Genomic DNA, 23,865 nt, shown 5'->3' with positions numbered 1-23,865 from the left:
TCCTTACCTAGGTTAAGTTTCATAAACCGCTATCCTTATATTTGCTCTAATTAATTCCTGAATTTATTTCTCTTTTTTTTTTTCACCTTTCCAGATACATATTTTTTACATATTCCTTCTCTTTATTCAATATTCACTTCTGAAGCCATCCTGGTTTTAAGTTCTCACCCATTCATTTATTAATATCTCATGATTTCCATATTCAATTCACTTCAATATGAATTTAATATTTCTAGGCCCTGGAGAAAACATCAAAATGAGAAAGGGCAAGTCTCTCCATTCAAGGAGTCCATATGTTCTCAAGAAACTGTCAGACCAGGATAAATGTATTATGGCCCACAAGGGAGGAATTAAGTGCTATGGTGATGAAAAGGCTATGATAACAGAGGGAATTTTCCAGATCTCCAGAACAGAACAGAAATCACTTTCAGCCCTGGCTGGGTAGCCCAGTTCATTAGAGCATCGTCTAGATATGTCAAGGTTTGGGGTGCAATCCCCAGTCAGGGCATATGTAAGAATCAACTAATCAATGAATGTATAACTAAGTAAGACAGCAAATCAATTTTGCTCTCTCCTTTCTTCTCTTTAAAGTCAATAAATGAAATTGTTTTGTTGTGTTTTTTTAAAAGAAATCACTTTCAGTTTGCAGGAATGAGAAAAAGTTTATAGAGGAAATCTAGGGAATTTAAGAGTTAAATTAGATAAAATTTAATAAATAAACATTAAACTCAATAGTTGGGCCCATTTCTGATTTCTCATTTTATCCTATATCTATCACCGAGCCTGGAATATTGCAATAATTTAAGTACCCAACAGATATCTGTTGAACTGATTTAAATGACTGGATTAAATCCTAAATAACTAGTAGGACTTCAATTAAGTAAAATTGGCACAAACAGAGCAGATGTTTCCAAAGAAAAGAAACACATGGCATGAGCAAAAACAAGAAAAGAGGAAAATGTAAGCAGAGTTACCTAATTTGAGTGGATTGAAGTTTTCACAAAAAGGCCCTCTTTGACAGTTTAATGATTTATTTTCATTATTTTTTTATTTTTTATATGAGGCATACCAGTGTCAGTAGTGTGGTGAAAGTTGGAGTCCAAGATCAAGGAGATGTATCCTGAGAAGGTGGTGAGGGAGCAGAACAATCTTGATTTCAGTCATCTGAGTGAGTAGTGGCTGAAAGAAAATGGGCAAAAGGAGAGAATTTTTAGATTGGGAAGAGCATGTTTATAGGGAAGGAAAGATTAAGATGCAAGTGAGAAGAGAGAAAAAAAAGATGCAAGTGAGATGGGGCAAGCTTTCTTTAGAAAAATGAGGGCATAGGATCAAATTCAAAGGAGTAAAAGGCACAGGACTGGATAAATACAGGCCTCATCTTTGCTTTGCTATTAGCTATTTCATTTAAGTTGGGACAAGTCACTTAATTCTCTGTAAGTCACTTAGTTTGTTCTCTCATCTGTAAAATAGAGGTGAAACTTACATGATAAGATTATGATGTCTAAATAAAATAACTTCTGTTAATACCTGGCATATACTACTATAGTATGCCAACATAAAATATATCTACATATATATAAAACCCTAATATGCAAATAGACCAAACGGGGAAACAACCAAACAACTGAACAACCGGTCTCTGTGACGTGCGCTACCACCAGGGGGTGTGCGCAGAACATGGCGGGCATTGGCCACAGCAGGATGGTGGAGCAGGTGAGTGGGGGCGCCAGACCAAGGCAGGGTGCCAGTCGCTGTCATCAGGGTGAGCCTCTGGTGTCTACTGAAAATTCTTTGCTCCCACGCACTGTGGTCCTGCCCAGCAGTTGCATCCACTGCTGGCACCAGAGCTGCCGCTCACACCCACTGCCAACACCAGCCCCACTCACACCCACTGCCAGTGCTGGAGCTGCTGCTTACACCCACTGCTGGCACCGGAGCCGGAGCCACCGCTCACACCCACTGCCGGCACCCAGCGCTAGTCCCAATTGCTCAGCGCTGTCAGCAGGTGCGAGCAGCAGCTGCTGACCCTGATCACCCCTGAGGGCTTCTCCACCTACCCCTGCTCCTGAGGAGTGATCAGGGCAGCAGCTGCCGCTTGCATCCACTGACAGCGTGGAGTGATTGGGGCCGGCACCAGAAGCAGCTGCGGGAGGGGCCGGCGCTGTCAGTGTGTGGGAGCGGGGCTGCCAGCAGACAAGGAACCAGGGGGCCATGGTGGGAGAGGCCGGGTGCAGCGTGGATGATGGGCCGAGACCCACCCCTCTGCCACCACAGCCTCATGGCCCACAGTTCCTTTCAAGGTGCATGAATTCGTGCACTAGGCCCCTAGTATTTTTTATAAAATTACATAGAGAATAATCTAATTATGGAATATATGCATCTGTACTGGTTTCCTAGGTCAATTATAACAAAGAAACACAAACCAGGTAGATTAAAACAACAGAAATTTATTCTCTCACTATTCAGGAGGCGAATAGTCCAAAATCAAAGTGTCAGAAGGTTTAATTCCTTCTTGGAGATTCAGAGGGAGAATATGTCCTATGCTTCTCTCCTAACTCTGGTGGTTGCTGGCAATCCTTGTCTTGTAGCAGCATAACTCCAATCTCTAGCTCTGTTGTCACATGGCATTCTCCCTGTATGTCCCTGTATGTCTCTGTGCCTCTTCTTTTGTTATAAGGACACCAGTCATATTAGATTTAGAGCCCAACCTACTCCAGTGTGACCTCAATATTAACTAATTACATTTGTAAAGACCCTATTTCCAAATAAGGTGACATTCTGAGGTTCTAGGTTGGCATGAATTTGGAGAAGACACTGTTCAACCCAGTATAACCATTTCCCTAACTTATGTTTATAACTAGAGGCCCGGTGTACAGGTGGGGTCCCTTGGCCTGGCCAGTGATCGGGGCCAATCAGGGTCATCTCACCCAGTCCCGGATCAGGGCTGATGGGGATCAGCTGGCCAGGGAGGGGCCGCAGGAAGTTGGCCGGCCAGGGAGGAACCATGGGAGGGCTCCAGGGTGTGTCCGGTCCTTCTCGCCCAGTCCCTATTGGCCGGACCCCAGCAACAAGCTAACCTACAGGTCAGAGCATCTGCCCCCTAGTGGTCAGTGCACATCATAGCGACTGGTGGAATGGTTGAATGAACAGTCGAATGAATGACCAGACATTTAGCATATTACGTTTTTATTATATAGGCTAGCTTCAATAGGCCATTATTACAAGAATTAGAATTTTGACCTTAGACAGGAGGATAGGAAAATGGATGAAAGCTCAGGTCATGGTATTTGAATTCCATCTATTCCTCTTCCCAGTTGCGTTGCCTTGGCGGTTACACCCTCTTTAGTTGATAGTTTTCTCATTTAGTAAACAGGAAATAATGTTTCAGAGTGTTTTGAGGAATATTAAGTGCTGTAATATATGTGATGCATTTTTGCATGGCACCTGGCCCAGAGGGACAGTGCATTACTCTCAAAGAGGCTGACCTTTACTGTAGTTGGGGTGGAAGTTAAGGCTTCTGTTCACATAAACAAAGATGATTTATCATTTTCATCTGGTTGCAGGCCAAACATCCTGTTTGCAGAGCCACTTGCATCGTTTTGACTTACCACTTTGCTACCAAGATTCTGCCATGCCCGGTTGCTCAATACTAACATGAATGATTTACCGCAACTGTTGACTTGCATTCCATAGAAATGCTGGATCATTTGTTATTGTCCTTCAATGTTTAGAATTTCAGTTTACCCCTCAATTTTATAACACTTTACTACTATACTCCAGCAATCAACTGCTTAAACATCATCACCATCATCTTCCTTAAGTTGTTTTTTGAAAGAATAATTTTAAAATGTATACATAAATAATCTATTAACTTTCATAAACTTAATCCATTATCTTGCTAAACCTTTACAACTCTTGTAAGAGGGAAACCAGGTATTTTATCTCATTTTTTTAATGAGAAAATTGATCTTCAAAGTGGTTACATGACAAATACAACACTTTGCTGCACCCTCTAGAGATGTCTTACACAGTATTTGCTTATATTGGGCACATTTTAGTTCAACGTTGATCTTCTGATAATAAAATATAAACATTGTAATCTATGTGTGCAGTCTGTGGTGGTCACTGTTTTATCCATAGATAACCTAACCTTTGAGTAGATTTAAAACTTGGCTTGAAATTATATTGTCAAAATCTATACTGGTCTTCGTTAGTTTGCTTGATTTAACACTCAACCTTGTTAGCTTACTGTTTTCCATTGTGACTGTACAGAGAACCTTGCAGGGGAAGTAACGATGTGAGGCACTGTTTGCCATTCATAAAACATTTTTATGAGTCCAAAGTGTTATATTCAACTGTATGTAGTGATGCCCAAATACAGCATGGTAATATAGTACCCTTTAACATTATGCTTCCAGTCTCCAAACAGGCAAATATTCTTTGGATTTTAAGAATTTCTGAATGCTATTGCCTTTTATGAGGTGCATGCATAGCTAGTGACAAGGTGTTGTGGGTGGCAAAAACAGCACCAGGTGTTAGACACATGGGATCAGACTGGGACCTGGGTTCAGCAACCTTGGTACTGGAGTTCTGGCTAGGAAAAGAATTCAAAGCCAAGATTCAAACTATAAGAGAACATTCATTTGGAAAATCACAGAGGAAGAAGAAGTAATTCCTAGAAGAAATAGGCTTAGGAAATAAGTTATAGAGGTAAGGAGCTTAGCGGTAAGGAAGGTAAAGGTGATATGTCTGTGGAGGCAGGTTAGGGAGGGGAAGGAAAAGGCGTCTGTGTACTCCTGGAGGGAGAGTGCACTGGATCCTCCCTCTGTCCTAAGGGTATTTTGTTTTTTGGTGGTAGTGGTGGTGGTTTTTTTGTTAATCCTCACCTGAGGATATTTTTCCATTGATGCTTAGAGAGAGTGGAAGGGAGGGAGAGAAGGAGAGAGAGGAGGAGAGAGGGAGAGAGAGAGAGAGAGAGAGAGAGAGAGAGAGAGAGAGAGAGAGAGATGAGAGAAACACATCCATTGTTTGCCTCCCGTATGCACCCTGGCCAGATTGAGCCTGCAATCAAGATGTGTGTCCTTGACAGGAATCTAACTCAGGACCCTTCAGTCCCCTGGCCGATGCTCTAGCCACTGAGCCAAATCGGCTAGGGCTGTCTTAAGGGTTTTAAAGGTAGAGATTTTAGGGGAGGTCCTAGGGGAAGATCTCAATAGAATATTCAGCAGCTTTCCAGGTGTGTCCTTTCAGGGTTGTGATTTATTGGTCAGCGCCTGGGCAGGGGCTCATTATTCAATTAGTCTGGTTCTGAGGTCAGCTGGGGCGGGGGGGGGGGGGGTGGGGTAGGGGGGGCGTGTTGGGAGGGGAGGGGGTGTCTGGTTTTGCTGCTTATCTGGGCCTGAAGCTGAAATACAACTGAGACCTAGATGTTATCTCTATTGTAGAAAAGATCAGGGGGTCGAAACCGAATGACCAGTGATATACTAGGGGAGGAAAGGTCACCCTGGGGATGAGGTCCCACCTACAATTGTCCTTTGCTAGGCCCCCAGGAATTTCCTCCCTGGTAACCTTCTGGACCTGGCCCATCATCCTTGCACTGTTCATGTCTGTCTAACTGCCTACCACAAATATAAGAAACATCCAAATCTATAAGAATTTTTTATGAGTTTATTTGAGACAAACTGACAATTGCCAGGAAGCAGAATCTCAATGGATTGAGAAAATGCTCCAGGAAATGGCAGTATTACCACTTATTTTATACATCAGAATCAAAGGGGAAGACGGAAGGGGGTTTACATGAAGTGCATTAGTGATAGATAAGGGAGGGGAGAGAAAGCAAAGCTGGGAAATCTCTGGGAAAGGATAAAAAGGAAGAGGGGAGACACATGCTTCTTTTACTTAGGTGGGTATAGAGTGGTTAACAGTTAACAACTGACATGATAATAATAACAATGAGAGGATTTGTGGTCTCTGCTCTGGTGCAGCGGTTGTGCTTTGAGGGGTTCAGGAAAAAAAGGAAATTACTTTGATATTCCAAAGGTACATTATCAGGTATGTTATTATAGATGCAAAAAAAAAAGGCAACAGGCAGGCTCCGTTGAGGTAAAGATTGACCTTTGTTAGGGGAAAATACCGGCCGAGCACGTGACAACCCACCAAGAACTGCTTTGGTCAGGCACTATGTAGGCCTCCCTGAGCTTGTCAGGCTCAGTATATGGCCCCTTTCGTATCCACATTAGGCAGGCAGGGAATTTTACAAACTGACTTGCAAGATCAAGACAAATCATACATTAATTTCAAAACTCAGTAAGCCCAGGGTTGTGTACCAACTACCTGAATCTAAAGAGACCAAATGTCACAAATTGCTGATAGTTCATAAGAGCTGCATATGCTCCAGATTTGGTGTTTTGGCTCTACAAGTGTTTCAAAAGTGTCTCTTCGTGATTCTTTTGGTTTACTTTATAGTAAGTATAGTAACTTCAGTTCATCACGGAGAAGGAAGCACTTTAAGTAAGAAGAGATGTTGGTGCATGTGTGAGAAGACAACACTGATGGTTTTTGTGCCTTCTGAATGTGTCGGGAGAGCTTTGAATTCTGTGACTGTGCTATTCTGTTAGCCTGGTATTTCACCACATATAACATTTTTAACAGAACACAGATTTCATGAGTTTGTGACTTGTCTACACTTCCTTTTTTTAAAAATCCTAGACATACTGCAGATAAAAATGATCATTACTTTTTAAATGGCACTTTACAAAATAAAAATATAAATTCTTTTCAGATTGATTGCAGAACATTCTAAACCCCAGGAATGTTTATTGATATAAACCCGCATAGATTAAGCATTTTAGAGATTTAAGATAAATAGGCACCACTTTGCAGTAGATTTGGTAATGGGAGAGCAATTCAGCACATTCTGCCACAAAGCATTTGGGAGTCTTGAGTTAGAGCTTCAGAATTCCTTGTGAAAAAGGACAAAGGAGAGACTTCCTGTCATTTCCACTGGTTTCTGCACGTGGGACCAATATGGGCAACACAGAGTTTAAACAGATGCAAGTGTTGAGGGGAGGAGGCAAAGCCATGCCTAGTTTTACATATTTCGCCAAATCCAGATGGAATTAAATCAGTCTCTCCTAAAAGCTTCCAGAGGAGGCTTCCACTGAAGTTACAGCACACTTGAATGGTTTATTTCACCAATATTTGCTTATGGAAATGAAGGGGAGTGACAGAGGGGAAGGAGGAGGGGAGTGGAGGAGGGGTTTGGGACCGGGGAGGCTCTGACCGCAGCACAACACACCAGTAACCTTGTCTGATGTGATCATTAACCTTTCTGGAAAAGGCAGCTGGCAGTTCTCCGAGGTTTGTCATTAGAATGTGAGAAGAGCCACACAGATATTACACAGGCTGTTCAAAGGAGTTTGATTTACTTTGAGAGCTACTGCTCCATTTTAGTGTGGCAGAAAAATGAGATTTCAACAATTACTTTTTGTATTTTTAATTGTTATGATGAGTCTTCTTCTTATCCATGGACAGAGACCAGGTAAGACTTTGATATATTTGTAAGAGTAACTTGTTTTTATGCCTGTTGTTGTCCATGAGTCTCTGAGCATGATTATGTTTATGTTGAAAATCTCTTAGGTGTGCTTGAGGGTACTGGGGGTGTGTAGGACTTTAGAAGTATTCTTTCTATCTTGTTAGGTCCATTATTTGGATATTTAAAAAATTGCTGGATATTAAAATGATGGTAAATATTTTACCACTATTTTTCTAATTTAAAGACCCCTTAGCTTTTGTAGATATGTTGTTCTTACAAGTAAAAAGGAACGGAAATGTTTGGTCTATTATAGATTTTTAGGTAAAATGCAAATCCCAAGCAATTTATTAAAAGAGCATGTTGCTGGCTGGAATGGGTCAATGTTAACTGAATTCACAGCATATAAAAATCATAATGTGGCAAATTGCAGATGAATTCTTAAAATGGGTCAATAGCTATTATTTCCAGTTATATAATTTGATGTGTCACTTAAAACAAGAAAGTACAATTTAGTATTATTAAGCTTATAAACCCAAAAGTGTCAAAAATATGTATGGTCAAGATAAATATTAATTTACTTGACATATTTTTCAAAAATGATATCATTTGTGTTGTTCTTATCCAACAGAAATTTAGTAAACAGTTATTTTAATGTGCTTTTACTTCAAAACCAAATATCTAAGGTTTCAAAGCACTGGCAAGAAAAAATATTAGGAAGTTTTCTGACTCAGGAACAAGCAATCCTAAATATAAATAAAAAGGTAGTTATATTTATATCCAAATATGTTCCATTATTCACTTGATAATGTAATTCTCCATTTAGGACAGAAAATGGTAAGTAACTGGTTAAAAAGTCAGTCTCTGCCTTTTAGTTAATCAGAAGTTTGATCACTGAGGTTATTTCAAATGGAATCCCCTGGTGTGCCCTTTTACATAAATAAGAAAAATGTTCCTAATTAGCAACTCAGAAAGCATTCCTTCTTAATGTTTTCAGCAATTGCTATTCAAACCATTTCTACTTTTCTGAAATATGTAACACCTTGGATAATGTTCTTGTAAAACATTTGTGATTAATTCACTACATAAAATAAAAGGTCCAGGAGCATTTAGGAAGAAGACGTGTAGAAGGAGGAGGATATTGCTATAAACATGAACTGCTGGGAATATACCTTGTGTATTTGCATCACATTAATTTTTTATATCATAATCACATCTGAACAAGTAGCAAATCACACTATAGTTTGAATTCTAAATATTCTCTTGCATCCCCCAGACTAAACAACAGTTTGTCTTCAGAAAAATGCTCCTAATACTTCTCTTTTTATCCCCTCAGCTAATTTGGCAATGAGAAGAAAACTGCACAGACTCAGCTGCCATCAGAGGAGATGTATGCCTCTCCATTCACGAGTGCCCTTCCCCTGAGGTATTTCTGATGGAAAATAGCTTTCCTACATTTAGGCAGCATTCCAGACTGAAAATAGGTACCAAAGAATGTGTATTCATATTTTGTTACAGGTGATAATGGCTTTATTATGGTAATGTCAGTGTAAGAGATGCATGCTAACAGATGAAAGAGTGAAATAAGCTGGAGGGGACCAACTGGGGGAAAGGGGAGACATATGTAATACTTTCAACAATAAAGAATTATTTAAAAAAAGAGTGAAATGACATGATGATTAAAAATAATTTAATGGGATAGATGAGGAAAATCTTGATAATAGTTGAATCTGAATGAGAGTTATATGGGGATTAATACTATTATGTATGTTTGACCATTATTACTTAAATATCAGGCACCAGGATAATATAATTATAAAAGTATCTATTTAAATATGTGTTTTGAAAAACATTTAATAGCTCCTTAGTTATCCGGAACAAGTATATTTCCCATTAAGGCCACTGTGTGCTTCAGCATATGGGTGAACTTGCCCAACAACACTAGGTGAATGATGTGCTAGCCTCAATATGCAGTTTATTTTTCCTGAAAATATTTCTTTTCATCTGTAAAATCAACTTAATATTAATGGCACAGCAACTTTACAGCCTCACTCACAGGACTGGTCGTGATGGTTGCATTTTTAAGGATAAATTCCAAATAGATTTTTGCTCCTCCCCCTTCTTTTTCATTGAAAAAAAAAAAAAAAAAAGATAATTAAAAGACCTATGATTTTACACCACCACCACCACCAGTAATACCATCTGAATCACTCAACTTCAAACACTGCCCAAAGTTTAAGTTATTTCATACCAAAAATAAATAACTTGGCATTCCATTGTAATTATTTTAAGCTAGTTAAGTCATTAAGTATATTCTTCCTTTAAAAAAATGCCATAGAAATATTCCTCGGCTGGTTAACACATAGGCAATTGCTGAATTTGCTTATTTAGTTGACCAATAGATTGTAGTGTTTATGGCATTATTCATGAAAGAAATATACCTATTGTTTAATATGTGGTTTTCAAACCCAGTGAAAGTCCTGAGTAGAACATTAAAAGAAGGAAGAGCAATTCAGTAATGAGCATTTCACTAGTAAGCATTTATCATGAGAACTAAGACAAAACGCCAAGTTCTCTATGCCTGTAATCTATAACAAATTACTATTGCTATCAACATTTGAAAAATAAATTTGGTGGAAGAATCCATAAAGATACAATAAGTTCCTGAGAAAACAATTAGTAGAGGCTCAAACATGCTTTAAAAGGATTTTATTTTTAAAGAATCCTTTGCTGTGTGTTAATAATGCATTTCTCTCTCACATCTAAAAATTAATGGTAAAATTCGTGCTGAGGAGGAGTGGAGAAGTTCAAGATTTTCCCAGCACTCCCCCACAAATAACAAAGGGGAGAGGAGGTATTTCACAATAGCAAGGGAATTCCTGCATATACAGAGCAAGATACCTTACATAACTGCGAATAAAAGCCCCTAGTTAGCCACAGGTTACATTGGCTTTCTCTACAAACCGCATGCCATAAAAACTAGTGTTTCAAGTAAACATAATAGAGTGGGGAAATTTGAATTGTCAAAGTTAAGGAAAAATTCTGACCTGCAAACCAAATTTGTAAACCAAAGGGAAATTTCAGTGAAGGCCATATAAAACATTTAATAATAGCAACCCTTTACAAAATGAGGCTGATTCCCTTAAAGAACTGCTCAGCTTACAGCATTCATTTTGTCAGTGTTTAGACTAGTCCTACATTCCAGCCACAGTTCTTTGAAGAAGATATAAAAGCCTTATTTTGGAATCCAGAGATAGTATAAGAACCAATGCAAGATAAACATTAGATAATTTTCCAAGATCTTGCTGAACCAGTGTTATCACAAGTGCTACCTTCAAATTTGGTAGCACAATTCTCACTGTCCTACATCTTTGCACGCTTTTTATATATCTTGCAACAAAACATCTTTGACAACTTGTATACTGGGTAAAGGCACACTAGACTGAGGTAGTGGAACTCTGAGGCAGAACAGCCCTTTCATTTATTCCCCTCTGTTTTCCTGCACGCTTTAGATAAAATCACATGGGGCTACTTGATTCAGTTAGGGTCAAGTAAAAGTGTAAAAGAATAGGTAAGGTAAACAGTTAACCGGAATTTTTCCAGATTAACCCTTTACAATGGTTTAGACTTTCAACTCACTTAATAGGAACGTTCTACTACCTTGAGTATCAACTTTTTCAGCTCCTAGAGTCCTCTTCAGCGATCCTCAGTAAGATTTCCTAACAATTAAAAAGAAATAGACTTAATCAAATAGAAAACCTACGCTGCATACAATTCATTTTCTTGATTTTTATTTTTTTCTCACAGAAATATTTCAGCATAAGTGAATTAGAGTGGAGGAAAGCAAGAGAAAGGGTGTCAGGAATGCCAAGCTTACAGGTTAAAATGAGAGCTAGAGTGGAAAATGGAGTAGGGTTTTAGACTCTAATGATTTGCCCTTTCCAACAGTGAAATCTTACTACAGTAATACTTTTATTTAAATGTGTACTTTAGATAACTACATGCCCTATTAGTACATGCTCCATCTAGCTTTTTAATAATTATAATACATTTTCATGGTGTAAAATTTTTCCTAACAGTATGAAAGTATGTAAAGTCAAAATCTTCCCACTCTCTTGCCCATTTTCACTTACCAGAAGTAATGCTATGAAAAGAAATTTGGCCAAGTTACCTTTTATAAATTGAGACCAGATAATATTCTCTTGCCCCTGTTTTTTAAATTTCTTTTTAATTTATTGGAGTGCCATTGGTTAACAAAATTATATAGGTTTCAGGTATACAATTTTATAATTGCTATCCTTGATTACCATTCAAAATGTCTTGTTCTCTATTTTCTGCCTTATTCTTACCTCTCAAAGTTATGGACCTCCTACTTCCTTGACCTGGCCTGCCTCCCCTTTCTTTTCACAAGTGTCCTATTGTTTTGGCCCTTCTTGCTCCATTCTGCCTTTTTGGCTGAACTGAAAGCCAACTTTGCCTTCAGCACAGAATCTCCACTTTAGCAGGGCTCATCTCATCAAGTTTAAACCTTTTCCCCCCATAGGGTTCTCTTCAAATCCCATTCTCTATATGAGCCCACCCTGATCCAATTAATGTAAATGAACACCTAAAAGTAAACTCTTCAATTCCTCCCACTCAAATATTTCTCCTGTTTTCTCAAGATTTGGAGAATTGTAAAGATACCATATATTAGATGTTTACTATGTAAGATACCATATTCTATGAAATACACATGTTACTGTCTCAATGTAATTATCTGAACACAGTGCCCTAATATTTAATTCTAGTTGGTTTACCAGGATTATCATTTCTACCTTGAAATATTTTAAAAATATGTTTTTATTGATTTTAGAAAAAGAAGAAAGGAGAGGGAGAGAGAAACATCAATGACGAGAGAGAATCATCGATCAGCTGCCTCCTGCATGCCCCACATTGGGGATCAAGCCCGCAACCTGGGGCATATGCCCTGGCAGGGAATCGAACCAAACCATGACCTCCTAGTTCATAGATCAATGCTCAAGCACTGAGCCATGCTGGCTAGGCTTGAAATATTTATTTTTCAATGTTCCCTTCTCTTCATCTCGATTACTACTGTCTTAGTGCCTGTTATATCTCCCCAGCATGACTTCAATACCTTAACTGATCACTCCAGCCTCCAGTTCTGGTTCTGGAAAGTCTATTTTTATCATCTGATCTTTCCAAACTAAATCCAGTCAAGTCATACCAAGATTAAAATCCTTATGTGTCCCTGTAGCCTTCAGAAAATTAGAACTCCCATATTTAACAAAAAGCACCTTACAAATTGTACCTCTTCAGCATCATCTGTCACCGCTTCTCCCCCTCCCTCTCCCAAAGGGAATAAGAAAGAATTGAGACTGTTTTAGACTTTCTGGTCATATAGCTCACTCACTGGTGATCATTGGTAAGCCACTTATCCTTTCTAAGTCTCCCTCCACTTCCAGACCTGTAAGAGGGAGCTAGCAATGGTACTGAACCTTATCATAAGCATCCCTAGCACATAATAAGTGCTAAACAGATAGTGGCTAAAATTTTTATTATTACCATTACTTTAAAGTCAATCAATTCTTCACCTCTTGCTGCACCTCTGCCTTCAATGTCCTTTTTTCTTCCTTCATTATCAATTCATCCTTCAAGAAATCCTACCAATTGTTTTTGATGCCCACTTTTTCTCTCAGCACCATTTGTGTACTTCTGTCAGAGTACTTGACTCACTGCATTATAGTAGTAATGTGTTAATAACTGACTGCATTCTTCCCCTCTGCCCTCAGTGTGCTGTAAATTTCCTGAAGGCAGAAGGCAGAGTGTGGTGTTCTGACTTTGTTAAATTAACATTGTTTAGTGGAGCACCCAGAGTACAGAATGCTAAGCCTTAATTCAACAGCTGACTAGAGATAAATTGCAGTAAAGTATTACTCATGGCATGCCTGGAGGGGCCAAATGGGGAGGCCAAGGCAGAATGGAGACAGCCAGCAAAAGCAAGAGCTAAAGATAGGGAACTGGGGCACATGCCTGTATTAGAGTTTGTGGATAGAGTGTGTTGGCATTCCTGAACTAGGGTTGGATTGGTAAATTCAAATAAAAAGAGATGGGTTTTGGTAAGTACCGAAAGGGTCTTATCTAAGAGATACATAAAGTATACTTGCCCTAGGAGGCAGGGGAGCCTATTGATCACAAGGGCTGTTGGAGAAGTCAAAATCAGGAACTTACATTTGCTTGTGACTCTGTGACTGCTGTCCAGGACATGTATTTGTATAAGGGAGCTAGTCTCATCTACGGTCTTTGCAGGCCTCTAAGCCAAACAAAAGGAATGCTGAGGCAGCAGTAACATGGAGTAGCTTACCTAAACGATCAACAATGGCTGTATTTACCTTTGTATCTTCAGCCAAAAAAAAGTGCCCAAAATATAGCAGGCATTCCACAAATGTTGCTAAAAGAAGTGAAATGAGCCCTGACCGGTTTGGCTCAGTGGACTGAAGGGTCCCAGGTTCGATTCTGGTCAAGGCATGTACCTTGGTTGCGGGCACATCCCCAGTTGGGGGTGTGCAGGAGGCAGCTGATCGATGTTTCTCTCTCATCGATGTTTCTAACTCTCTATCCTTCTCCCTTCCTTTCTGTAAAAAAACCAATAAAATATATTAAAAAAAAAAAAAAGACGAAGTTCACACTTTCCCTTAAAAAAAAAAAAAAGTGAAATGAAACTTTTATTATTTTAGCATTTAAAACTTGCCATCATTAGATCCCATCACACATTTTCATCTTTTTATCTCCTAATACTAACTGCCAAACTGAACTTTGATTTCCTATCTCTGCTGGAAGTGTTTCCTCCTCCAGAAATTAATTGCTTCCTTGATCTCATCAAATTATAACACTTTCCATCCCCTGGGGTTCTTTTCAAATCCCATTTTCTATACAAGGCCCACCCTGATCCAACTAACGTAAAATAATCTTTTACTCTCTTAACAATCACAGCATTTTAATCAGTAGGTTTTATTTTGTTTTTTTACCACCATATAATTTTTTTAAACCAAAGCACAGGAAACAAATCCATTTTATTTATTTTCAGTAAGTTTAAATTCTTGAGGGGTACAGCATTACACAGATTCTGTGTCCAATGGCCTTAGCAGGAAGGTGGCTTCTGAATTTAGCAAGAACCATGCCACTGTTTCCACGAGCATGAGTTACCTTTCCCCAGATTACTCTGGTTTTGTTTGGTTTGCCACCAGGAGTCACTGTGTTGTACTTAGATAGAATTCTGTTTCATCTCGAGCATAAACACCTTCAATTTTAAGAAGAGCTGTGTGCTCCCTCTGGTCCCGGAGACCCCGCTTCTAGCCAGCAAAAATGGCCTTGGACCACAGCCTTCCATAGTTGTCCTTATAGAAGTCCTGTTCCCAGCAGGCCTCCATAGGGTCCAAGATGGTGGAAAAATACCACTATATTTTTAAAAGCCATCTATCATATTCTTCTTTTTTGTTTGTGTGATAAGTTTATTTGGGCCAGACTGTTGACAATTATCATATTCTTCTTTATTTTGTCAAATTTTATTCATATTTGAATGTGAGCACACTGGAGATAAGATAGGGCCCCTAAAGTTTAGAGTATACATCTTTACAATGTGTGAATGGCCTGAAAGTAGCGTTAAGTATAGGGGATTCCTTCATGGGCTATAATATCTGGTATATCTTCCTTAAAATTAAACAGAAAATTATTGTTTTCTCAATCACAGTCCAGTGTCCAAAGACCCTGCTCAGAGAAAATCCCTAATGTTTTTAATTTACTGATAAGATAAAACTTTTGTATAAAGATTATGATGCCTTAATGATAATATATATTATGTATTGAATATAAAAAATGTAGTATAGTTGTTATGTTAATAAATGCATATTTCTGCATATGTACTGATGTATATGATGAACTAAATCCTCATTTCAAAGTTTCCTTCACCTTGGAAACTGATTCTCATTACAAAGTCTGTAATAATTCTTTCTGCAAATATTTACTTAAAGTAGCAGCTCCCTATCAAGTTGTTCAGGGGTCTAAAATTTCTTCTTAGCATAAATCTTTTGTCTTTACTTTGTCCTCAGTTGTGTATTCAATTAGTGACCTAGAATATTAGGTTAACTTTATTATTATATAGTAATAATATATTTGAGCCCTGACTGGTTTGGCTCAGTGGATAGAGCATCGACCCGCGACTGAAGGGTCCCGGGTTTGATTCCAGTCGGGGGCATGTACCTTGGTTGCGGGCACATCCCCAGTGGGAGGTGTGCAGGAGGCAGCTGATTGATGTTTCTCTCTCATCGATGTTTCCAAGTCTCTATCCTCTCACTTCCTCTCTGTAAAAAATCAATAAAATATATTAAAAAAATAAAATAATATATTTGAAAAATACATTATCTTATATAATAAAAGGCTAATATGCAAATAGACCAAACGGCGCTAGACGTGCACTGACCGCCAGAGGGCAGGCGCTTAACACAGGAGCTGCCCCCTGGTGGTCAGTGCGCTCCCACAGGGAGAGCGCTGCTCAGCCAGAAGCTGGGCTCACGGCTGGTGAACGCAGCGGCGGTGGCAGGAGCCTCTCCTGGCTCCACAGCAGCGCTAAGGATGTCCAACTGATGGCTCCCGGACTGCGAGAGGGCGCAAGCCTGGCTGAGGGACCTCCCTCCCCCCCCCTCCCCCCCTCCCCCGGTGCACAAATTTTGTGCACGGGGCCTCTAGTTCTTATATAATAGCAAAGGAGTATTTATTGCTTTTTAGGTGACTTGGAAAAAAACAATCATTCTTAATTAAGTACTTCAACATTTTTTACTTGGATGTATTTTTGTTTGTTTGTTTATCTTTATTGTTTAAAGTATTACAAATGTCCCCTTTGTTGCTTTGTGTGTTTTTTCCCATTGAACCTCTCCACCCTATACCTGCCCCTTCCAGAACTACACCACTCTATTGTCTGTGTCCATGGGCTATGCATACCAGTATATGCATATAAGTTCCCCAGTTAATCACTCCCCTCCCACTCCTCACCCCACCTTCCCTCTGAAATTTTTCAGTCCATTGCCACTATTGCAACCTAATAGGCTTTCCAGAATATTGACCCCCTCTCTCCATATCCACTGATTGGTCTTCTCTAGTCTTCCCTTTCCCCGCTAAAATTCTTTATTATTTTTTTTTCTTTTCTTTTTTTTTTTAAATATATATTTTATTGATTTTTTACAGAGAGGAAGGGAGAGGGATAGAGAGTCAGAAACATCGATCAGCTGCCTCCTGCACACCCCCCACTGGGAATGTGCCCGCAGCCAAGAATCGAACCCGGGACCCTTCAGTCCATAGGCCAACGCTCTATCCACTGAGCCAAACCGGTTAGGGCTATTATTATTTTTTTAATCCTCACGTGAGCACATTCTTAGAGAGAGGAAGCCTAACTACTGTCTGCTTTGCACCAAACTCCTCACATCCACTTTTGCTCCTCTTTTATCTATTCCTCATATTATAGCTTCATACAGCTTAAGACCCTTTAGTGATTTCTCATTACTCTTAGGATTAAAATAGAATTTTTGCCTTTGCTGGTTTGGCTCAGTGGATAGACCATCGCCTGTGGACTGAAGGGTCCCAGGTTCGATTCTGGTCAAGGGATTGAGGGCTCCAGCCCCAGTAGGGGGCATGCAAGAGATAGTTCAATCAATGATTCTTTCATCATTGGTGTTGCTATCTCTCCCTCTCCCTTTCTCTCTGAAATCAATAAAAAAATATTTTAAAAAATAAAATAAAATAGAATTCTTTTTTTTTTTCCTAATCCTCACTGAGGATATTTTCCATTGATTTTTAGAGAGAGTGAAAGAGAGAGGGAAAGACAGAGGGAAATATTGATATGAGAGAAACACATCGATTGGTTGCCTCTTGCAGGAGCCCAGACCAGGGCCAGGGCCGGGAGGAACCTAAAATCAAGGTATATGCCTTGACTGGAATTGAACACGGGACCCTTTGGTCCACAGGCTCTATCCACTGAGCCAAACCAGCTAAGGCTAGAATTGTTTTTCTTAAAAAATGTATCTTTATTGTTGAAAGTATTACAGATGTCCCCCCTTTTTTTTTCCCCATCGACCCCTTCTACCCTCTCCCCTGCATCAAGTCTTCACTGTACTATTATCTGTGTCCATGGGTTATGCATATAAGTTATTTGGTTAATCTCTCCTCACCCACCCACCAACCCCCACCTTCCCTCTGAGATTCAACAGTCTGTTCCATGCTTCTGTCTCTAGATCTTGAAATAGAATTCTTAATGTAACCTATAAAACTGCACAATCAAGCACTTCTCTACCTCTCCAATTCTATCTGACTCACTGTGGCTATGAGAGTTTACCAAAGGTGTCCTGTTCCTTTTCAGGGCCTTCACACATTATCTTCTCTGTCTAGAATCTAGGATAGGCTTTTTCTTATCTTTACTTAGTTATTTCTACTCAATCAAGACTTTAATCAAATGTCACTTCATTTGGGGTTGGGGTGGGAGGAGTGCATGTGCATGAGTACCACATACAACTTTTCTCATTACACTGGCCCAAGTAACTTTGGGAGGGGACTTTGAGGTTTTTTGGTTTCATATTTTATTTATATTGAAATTGTGTTAGAGCTTTCAACTTTACATTTACTCCTCATTTTTCTCTAACAGTAACATTTTTTTAATCTTCACTCAAGGATATGTTTTTATTGATTTTACAGACGAAGGGAGGAGATGAATATCTATGTGAGAGAGAAACATCAATTGGTTGCTTCCAGTACCCACCCCGACCAGGGATTGAATTCACAACCTGGGAATGTGCCCTGACCGAGAATCAAACCCTTGACTCTTCAGTGCATGGGACGATGTTCCACCCAACTGAGCCACACCAGTTAGGGCAACAGTAACATTTTATGTATACAAAAATTGTGTGTGTGTGTGTATGTGTATGTCATACACACATATATGTATGTACCATATATATATGTATGTATCATATGAAATGTGGAATGTATTCATTACCTTGCCTCTTTACAGGTCACTAAACTTAGATGTATTTATTTGTAGATACACAGATAGTTGTTTTGAATGACTGGTATTTCATTGTATGGACAGCCTTAATTTATTTAACTTGACTCTATTGATAAATACTTATATTTTATTTATTTTGAACAATACCATCTTTCACTTACCATACTGTTTTCAAGGTCAATCCATGTAGTAGCATGTATCAGTACATAATTCTTTTTTAATGACAATAAAATTTTATCATATAGAAAAATCATATTTTGTTTATCCTGTCACCTATTGTTCTCATTATTTGGCTATTAAGAACAGTTCTATGAACATTCATGCGCAAATTTGTAATATATGCGCAAAACATATATTTTCAATTCTCTTGTATATATGGCTAAGGCTAAGAGTTAAATTGCTAGATAATATCATTTTTCTTTTAAAAAAATGTTTTTATTGATTTCAGAGAGGGGAAAGGGAAAGAGAAATAGAAATATCAATGATGAGAGAGAATCATCAATTGACTGAATCCTGCATGCCCCCTACCAGGGATCAAGCCCTGACTTGAAATTGAACCATGACCTCCTGGTTCATAGGCCAACCACTGAGCCACTCTGGCTGGGCTGTAGCAATTTTTAAGCTGAGACTGTGATCCTCCAACTTTGGGATTCTTCAAGACTGCTTTGATTATTCTGGTTCCCTGGAATTTCCATATGAATGTTAGGATCAGCTTGTCAATGTCTGCAAAGAGCCAGCTCTGATTTGGATAGGGATTGCGTTGAATCTGTATATAAATATGGCAAGTATAGTTATGTTGGCAATTAAGTTTTCAAATCTATAACACAGCATATATATTCCCATTTATTCATATCTACTTTAATTTCTTTCAACAATGTTTTATGCCTGGCTGGTATAGCTCAGTTGGTTGAGCATTGTCCTGTGCACTGAAAGGTTGCCGGTTCAATTCCCAGTCAGGGCACATGCCCAGGTTGCAGGTTCAGTCACTGGTCAAGGTAGGTAATGGAGGAAACCAATCAATGTTTCTCTTTCTCCCTCTTTCTTCCTCCCTCTCTAAAATCAATAAAAACCATTAAAAAAAACAAACCACAAAATGTTTTATAATTTCTATTTTATTTTTTAACATATTTTTATTGATTTCAGAGAGGAAGGGAGAGGGAGAGAGATAGAAACTTCAATGGGAGAGAATCATGATCAGCTGCCTCCTGCATGCCCCCTACTGGGGATTGAGCCCGCAACCAGGCATGTGCCCTTGATCAGAGTCGAGCCCAGCACCCTCAGTCCGCAGGCTATTGCTCTATCCACTGAGCCAAACCAACTAGGGCTGTTTTATAATTTTTAGAATGCAAGTTTTATATGTCTGATGTTTAATTTATTCCTAAGTGTTTTATTCTTTTGCTGGTATTATAAATGAAATTTTCTTCATGTCATTTTTAATTATTCATTGCTAATCCTATATAATAAAAGGCTAATATGCAAATTGTATATTACCTTGCCTCTTTACAGGTCACTAAACTTAGATGTATTTATTTGTAGATACACAGATAGTTTTTCGACCACTTGCTATGATGTGTGCTGACCACCAGGGGGCAGCACAAAATGAAGGAAGGCCCTGACTGGCAGTATGCAGGAAGGCCCTGGCCGGCCCTAATCACCGGCCAGGTCTAGGGACCCTACCCATGCACAACAGGTCAACCAGTTGCTATGATGTACACTGACCACCAGGGGGAAGACACTCAATGCAGGAGCTGACCCCTGGTGGTCAGTGTGCTCCCACAGTGGGAGCACCACTTAGCTGACCTGACAGGGCACCAGACATAGGGCTCACGGCTGGTGAGCGCTGCTATGGCAGCGCAAGCCTCTCCTGATCGGGACTGACTGGGCATGAGCCGACGGCTGGCATAGCAGGCAGGCACAGTGGGGCCCGGATGAGCTGAAGTGGCAGGGGGCAATGGGACTGCCAGTTTTGGCCCAATCCCCGCAGGCCATGCCGAGGGACCCCACCAGTGCACGAATCGGGCCTCTAGTAGATATATGATTAATTTATGGCTGTTGATCTTATATCCTATAACCTTAATTAAATTATTGATTCATTATGTTCCTTAGGATTTGCTATGTACAAGCATGTTATATGCAAATAGCGATAGTTTTACTTCTTTCTTCATTTCTAATCTAAATGTATTTTATTTCTTTTCCTTGCCTAACAGTCCTAACTAGAACCTCCCATACAATGCTCAATAGAAGTGGTGAGAACAGACATCCTTGTCTCAGTCCTTATCTTACATGGAAAGCAATCTGTCTTTCACTATTAAGCGTGAAGTTAACTATGGGTCTTTGTAGATGTTCTTTATCAATTTGAAGGGGTTCCCTTCTATTCCTAGTGTTGAATGTTTTTATCATGAAAGAAGAGTGTTGGGTTTTATTAACTGTTTTTTCTTTGTCTATTAAGATTATCGAGCGTTTTTGTCCTTTATTCTATTGAAATTATGAAATTTTCATAACTCTGTCTATTTGAAAAAAATAAGCATGGGTAAATTAGTGTGCTGGATTGCATTTCTTACTCTGATAGGTTCTTTTTCCTTTGTTTTTCAAATATAGATCTTCTTTTACTGACTTCACCCTGTCTGCCAGAAGAAGAGGATTGAAGGAAAAATACCCACCCACACAATCGTGTGCTTGCTTGTTCCTATATGAAAAGGAATCCTTTGAAAGGACCTGGGATGTCTTATTAGTTTCATAAGATTCTCTTCTTCTGTTTTCTTTTTAGAGGGAAAATAACATGAATTGAAAAGCAATTACAGTCTGAAGCGCAGTTATTACCTGCATAAAAAAATCTCTCATCTTTTCTGCACATTATAATTCTTACATGGGTTAGCAAGAAAAATACTTTGTAATGTCTTTGGACTTTTGAATAGTAAAAAGTGCAAGAAGATAAAATTTGGCTTTCATAGTCCTATAATCCTCAAAAATATTAAAATAATGTTGTATATGTTTGAATGATTATTTTTAAAAATGCTAAATCTGGAATCAATTTCAAAGACTATTTGGCTTTGCAGAAGAGAAAATAATTGGTTCATTAGTTACTTATAGAAAAAGACTAAGAAAGAAGCTATTAATTGCTACCAGTTTTATATTATAGCCTTTAATGTTTATGAAAGAATTTTTATTTTGAAAAATATTCACTTAAAGTTGTAAAAGGACGTTTGAAATACTGATTATAGCTCATTTTATTTTAAAACGGAAATGTTCATTTCTGAATCTTTTTCTCATCATGTAATTACAAGAAGCCAGTGTTTGATTTCCTTTGAAGTTCTGTTTATTGTCCTTGATTCACTTGTATACCAGTAGTTTCTTAAAAGGCTCACTTAAAGTTGACATTTAAAATATAGTTATGCCGCCAAAACCGGTTTGGCTCAGTGGATAGAGCGTCGGCCTGCGGACTGAAAGGTCCCAGGTTCGATTCCGGCCAAGGGCATGTATCTGGGTTGCAGGCACATCCCCAGTGGGAAATGTGCATGAGGCAGCTGATCGATGTTTCTCTCTCATCGATGTTTCTGACTCTCTATCTCTCGCCCTTCCTCTCTGTAAAAAATCAATAAAATATATTAAAAAAATAAAATTAAATTAAAAAAAATAAAATATAGTTATGCCAATGAAGTCCCAGCTGGACAATATCTAACATGAGTGTTCATCATTCTGCTAGGCTCTGTTGTGGTGCTGTTCAACCTGTGGTGGTGAGACTTGTTAAAAAAAAAAAATCAGAGGAATTTTGGAATTTGAATGATTACCCAACAAGGACATTACCCTGTCTAATTCTGAATTGTATGGATAATTAGATGTTCCCAAATTATTGAATATGCTCTTAATTTGTATTTATTGAAAGACTGTTAACTCGGTGTCATAAAATTTCTATTATTTTGCTATAAGTTAATTCAGGTATAAAATTTACAAATTCATATCATGATTAAAATTTTTACTTTGTACAAAAGTAGGAGGAGCCATAAACTATTAACTTTTATTTTCCAAAAATAAAAGGTTGGGATTGATAAATAAAGAACCTGATATAGAAATTCTGACATCATGGAGTTTGTCTCCCTTTCATAGCTTATTAATGATGTATTTTAGAATGGAAGGTGCTTGTAAAAAGCACTGTGAATAAATTTACATACAAACAAAAGATGTTTCCTAAAATGTATTACCTCTTATTTAAATTAGATATTTGGGGAAGTTCTAAATTATTTTCTGGATAAATTATAATTCTTTTACACAAATGCATTTTAGTAGAAACATAAGCTATTATCGATTATATTTATGTTTAAAACATGTACTTATTGATCTGTTTATATATTTTGTACAAAAAGAAAAACAATATATAGTTCAGATACATCTACAAAGTTAAAATCCACCTATACCATTGTAAAGTAATGGTGATAGATTTCTGCTCATACCACTTAAATAACTGTTCAATAAAACACCCAGTGAGCCCTAGCTGGTTTGGCTCAGTGGATAGAGCATTGGCCTGCGGACTGAAGAGTCCCAGGTTTGATTCTGGCCAAGGGCACATGCCTGGGTTTCAGGTTCAATCCCCAGTAGGGGACCTGCTGGAAGCAGCCAATCAATGATTCTCATCATTGATGTTTCTCTCTCTCTCTCCCCCTTCTCCCTTTCTCTCTGAAATCAATAAAGAAATATATTTAATTAAAAACAAACAAACAAACAAACAAAAACACCCAGTGAGCCCTAGCTGGTTTGGCTCAGTGGATAAAGCATTAGTGTGAAGACTAAAGGGTCCTGATTCCAGTCAAAGACAGATGCCTGGATTATGGACTCAATTCCCAGTAGGGGGCGTGCAAGAGAAAGCAGATCAGTAATTCTCTCTCATCATTGATGTTTCTAACTCCCTCTCCCTTCCTCTTTGAAATCAATAAAATCCTATATAATAAAAAGGTAATATGCAAATTGATCCTAACAGCAAAATGACCAATCGCTATGACACACACAGACCACCAGTCACTATGACACACACTGACCACCAGGGGGCTCAATGCAGGAGCTCTGCCCTGGTGGTCAGTGCACTTCCACAGGGGAAGGACCACTCAGCCAGAAGCTGGCTCATGGCTGGCCAGTGCAGCAGCGGTGGCAGGAGCCTCTCCCACCTCCGTGGTAGCACTAAGGATGTCTGACTAACGGCAGAGAGCAGGCCTAAGCTGTTAGTTGGACATCCCCCAAGGGCTCCTAGGCTGCCAGAGGGATGTCTGACTGCCAGCTTAGACCTGATCCCCTGGGA

The 23,865-nt window shown here is 38.9% G+C and overlaps 1 protein-coding gene and 1 pseudogene across 1 annotated transcript; one reads left to right on the top strand and one right to left on the bottom strand.

Annotated features, from left to right (window-relative positions):
• Nucleotides 1-7,320: 7,320 nt before the first annotated feature.
• APELA (apelin receptor early endogenous ligand) lies at nt 7,321-22,050 on the top strand. The gene is made up of 3 exons (XM_036314414.1): nt 7,321-7,540; nt 8,868-8,957; nt 21,177-22,050. Exons 1-2 carry the CDS (start codon nt 7,465-7,467, stop codon nt 8,954-8,956), a joined length of 165 nt encoding a protein of 54 aa, XP_036170307.1. The 5' UTR covers nt 7,321-7,464; the 3' UTR covers nt 8,957; nt 21,177-22,050.
• Nucleotides 14,621-14,958, bottom strand: LOC118658471 (annotated as a pseudogene).
• Nucleotides 22,051-23,865: the final 1,815 nt, after the last annotated feature.

Source organism: Myotis myotis, unplaced genomic scaffold (assembly GCF_014108235.1).
Source record: "Myotis myotis isolate mMyoMyo1 unplaced genomic scaffold, mMyoMyo1.p scaffold_m19_p_6, whole genome shotgun sequence".
Classification (NCBI taxonomy): Eukaryota; Metazoa; Chordata; class Mammalia; order Chiroptera; family Vespertilionidae; genus Myotis; species Myotis myotis.
The sequence above is the reverse complement of the archived record's forward strand: the minus strand, read 5'-3'. Positions and strand labels throughout refer to the sequence as shown.

What these genes read in the sequence shown, in the direction of transcription:
- APELA (XM_036314414.1), top strand. Translation starts at nt 7,465, where the DNA reads ATGAGATTTCAACAATTACTTTTTGTATTTTTAATTGTTATGATGAGT. An exon ending in TATCCATGGACAGAGACCAG is followed by an intron (nt 7,541 to 8,867) that starts GTAAGACTTTGA and finishes TTATCCCCTCAG; the next exon opens with CTAATTTGGCAATGAGAAGA.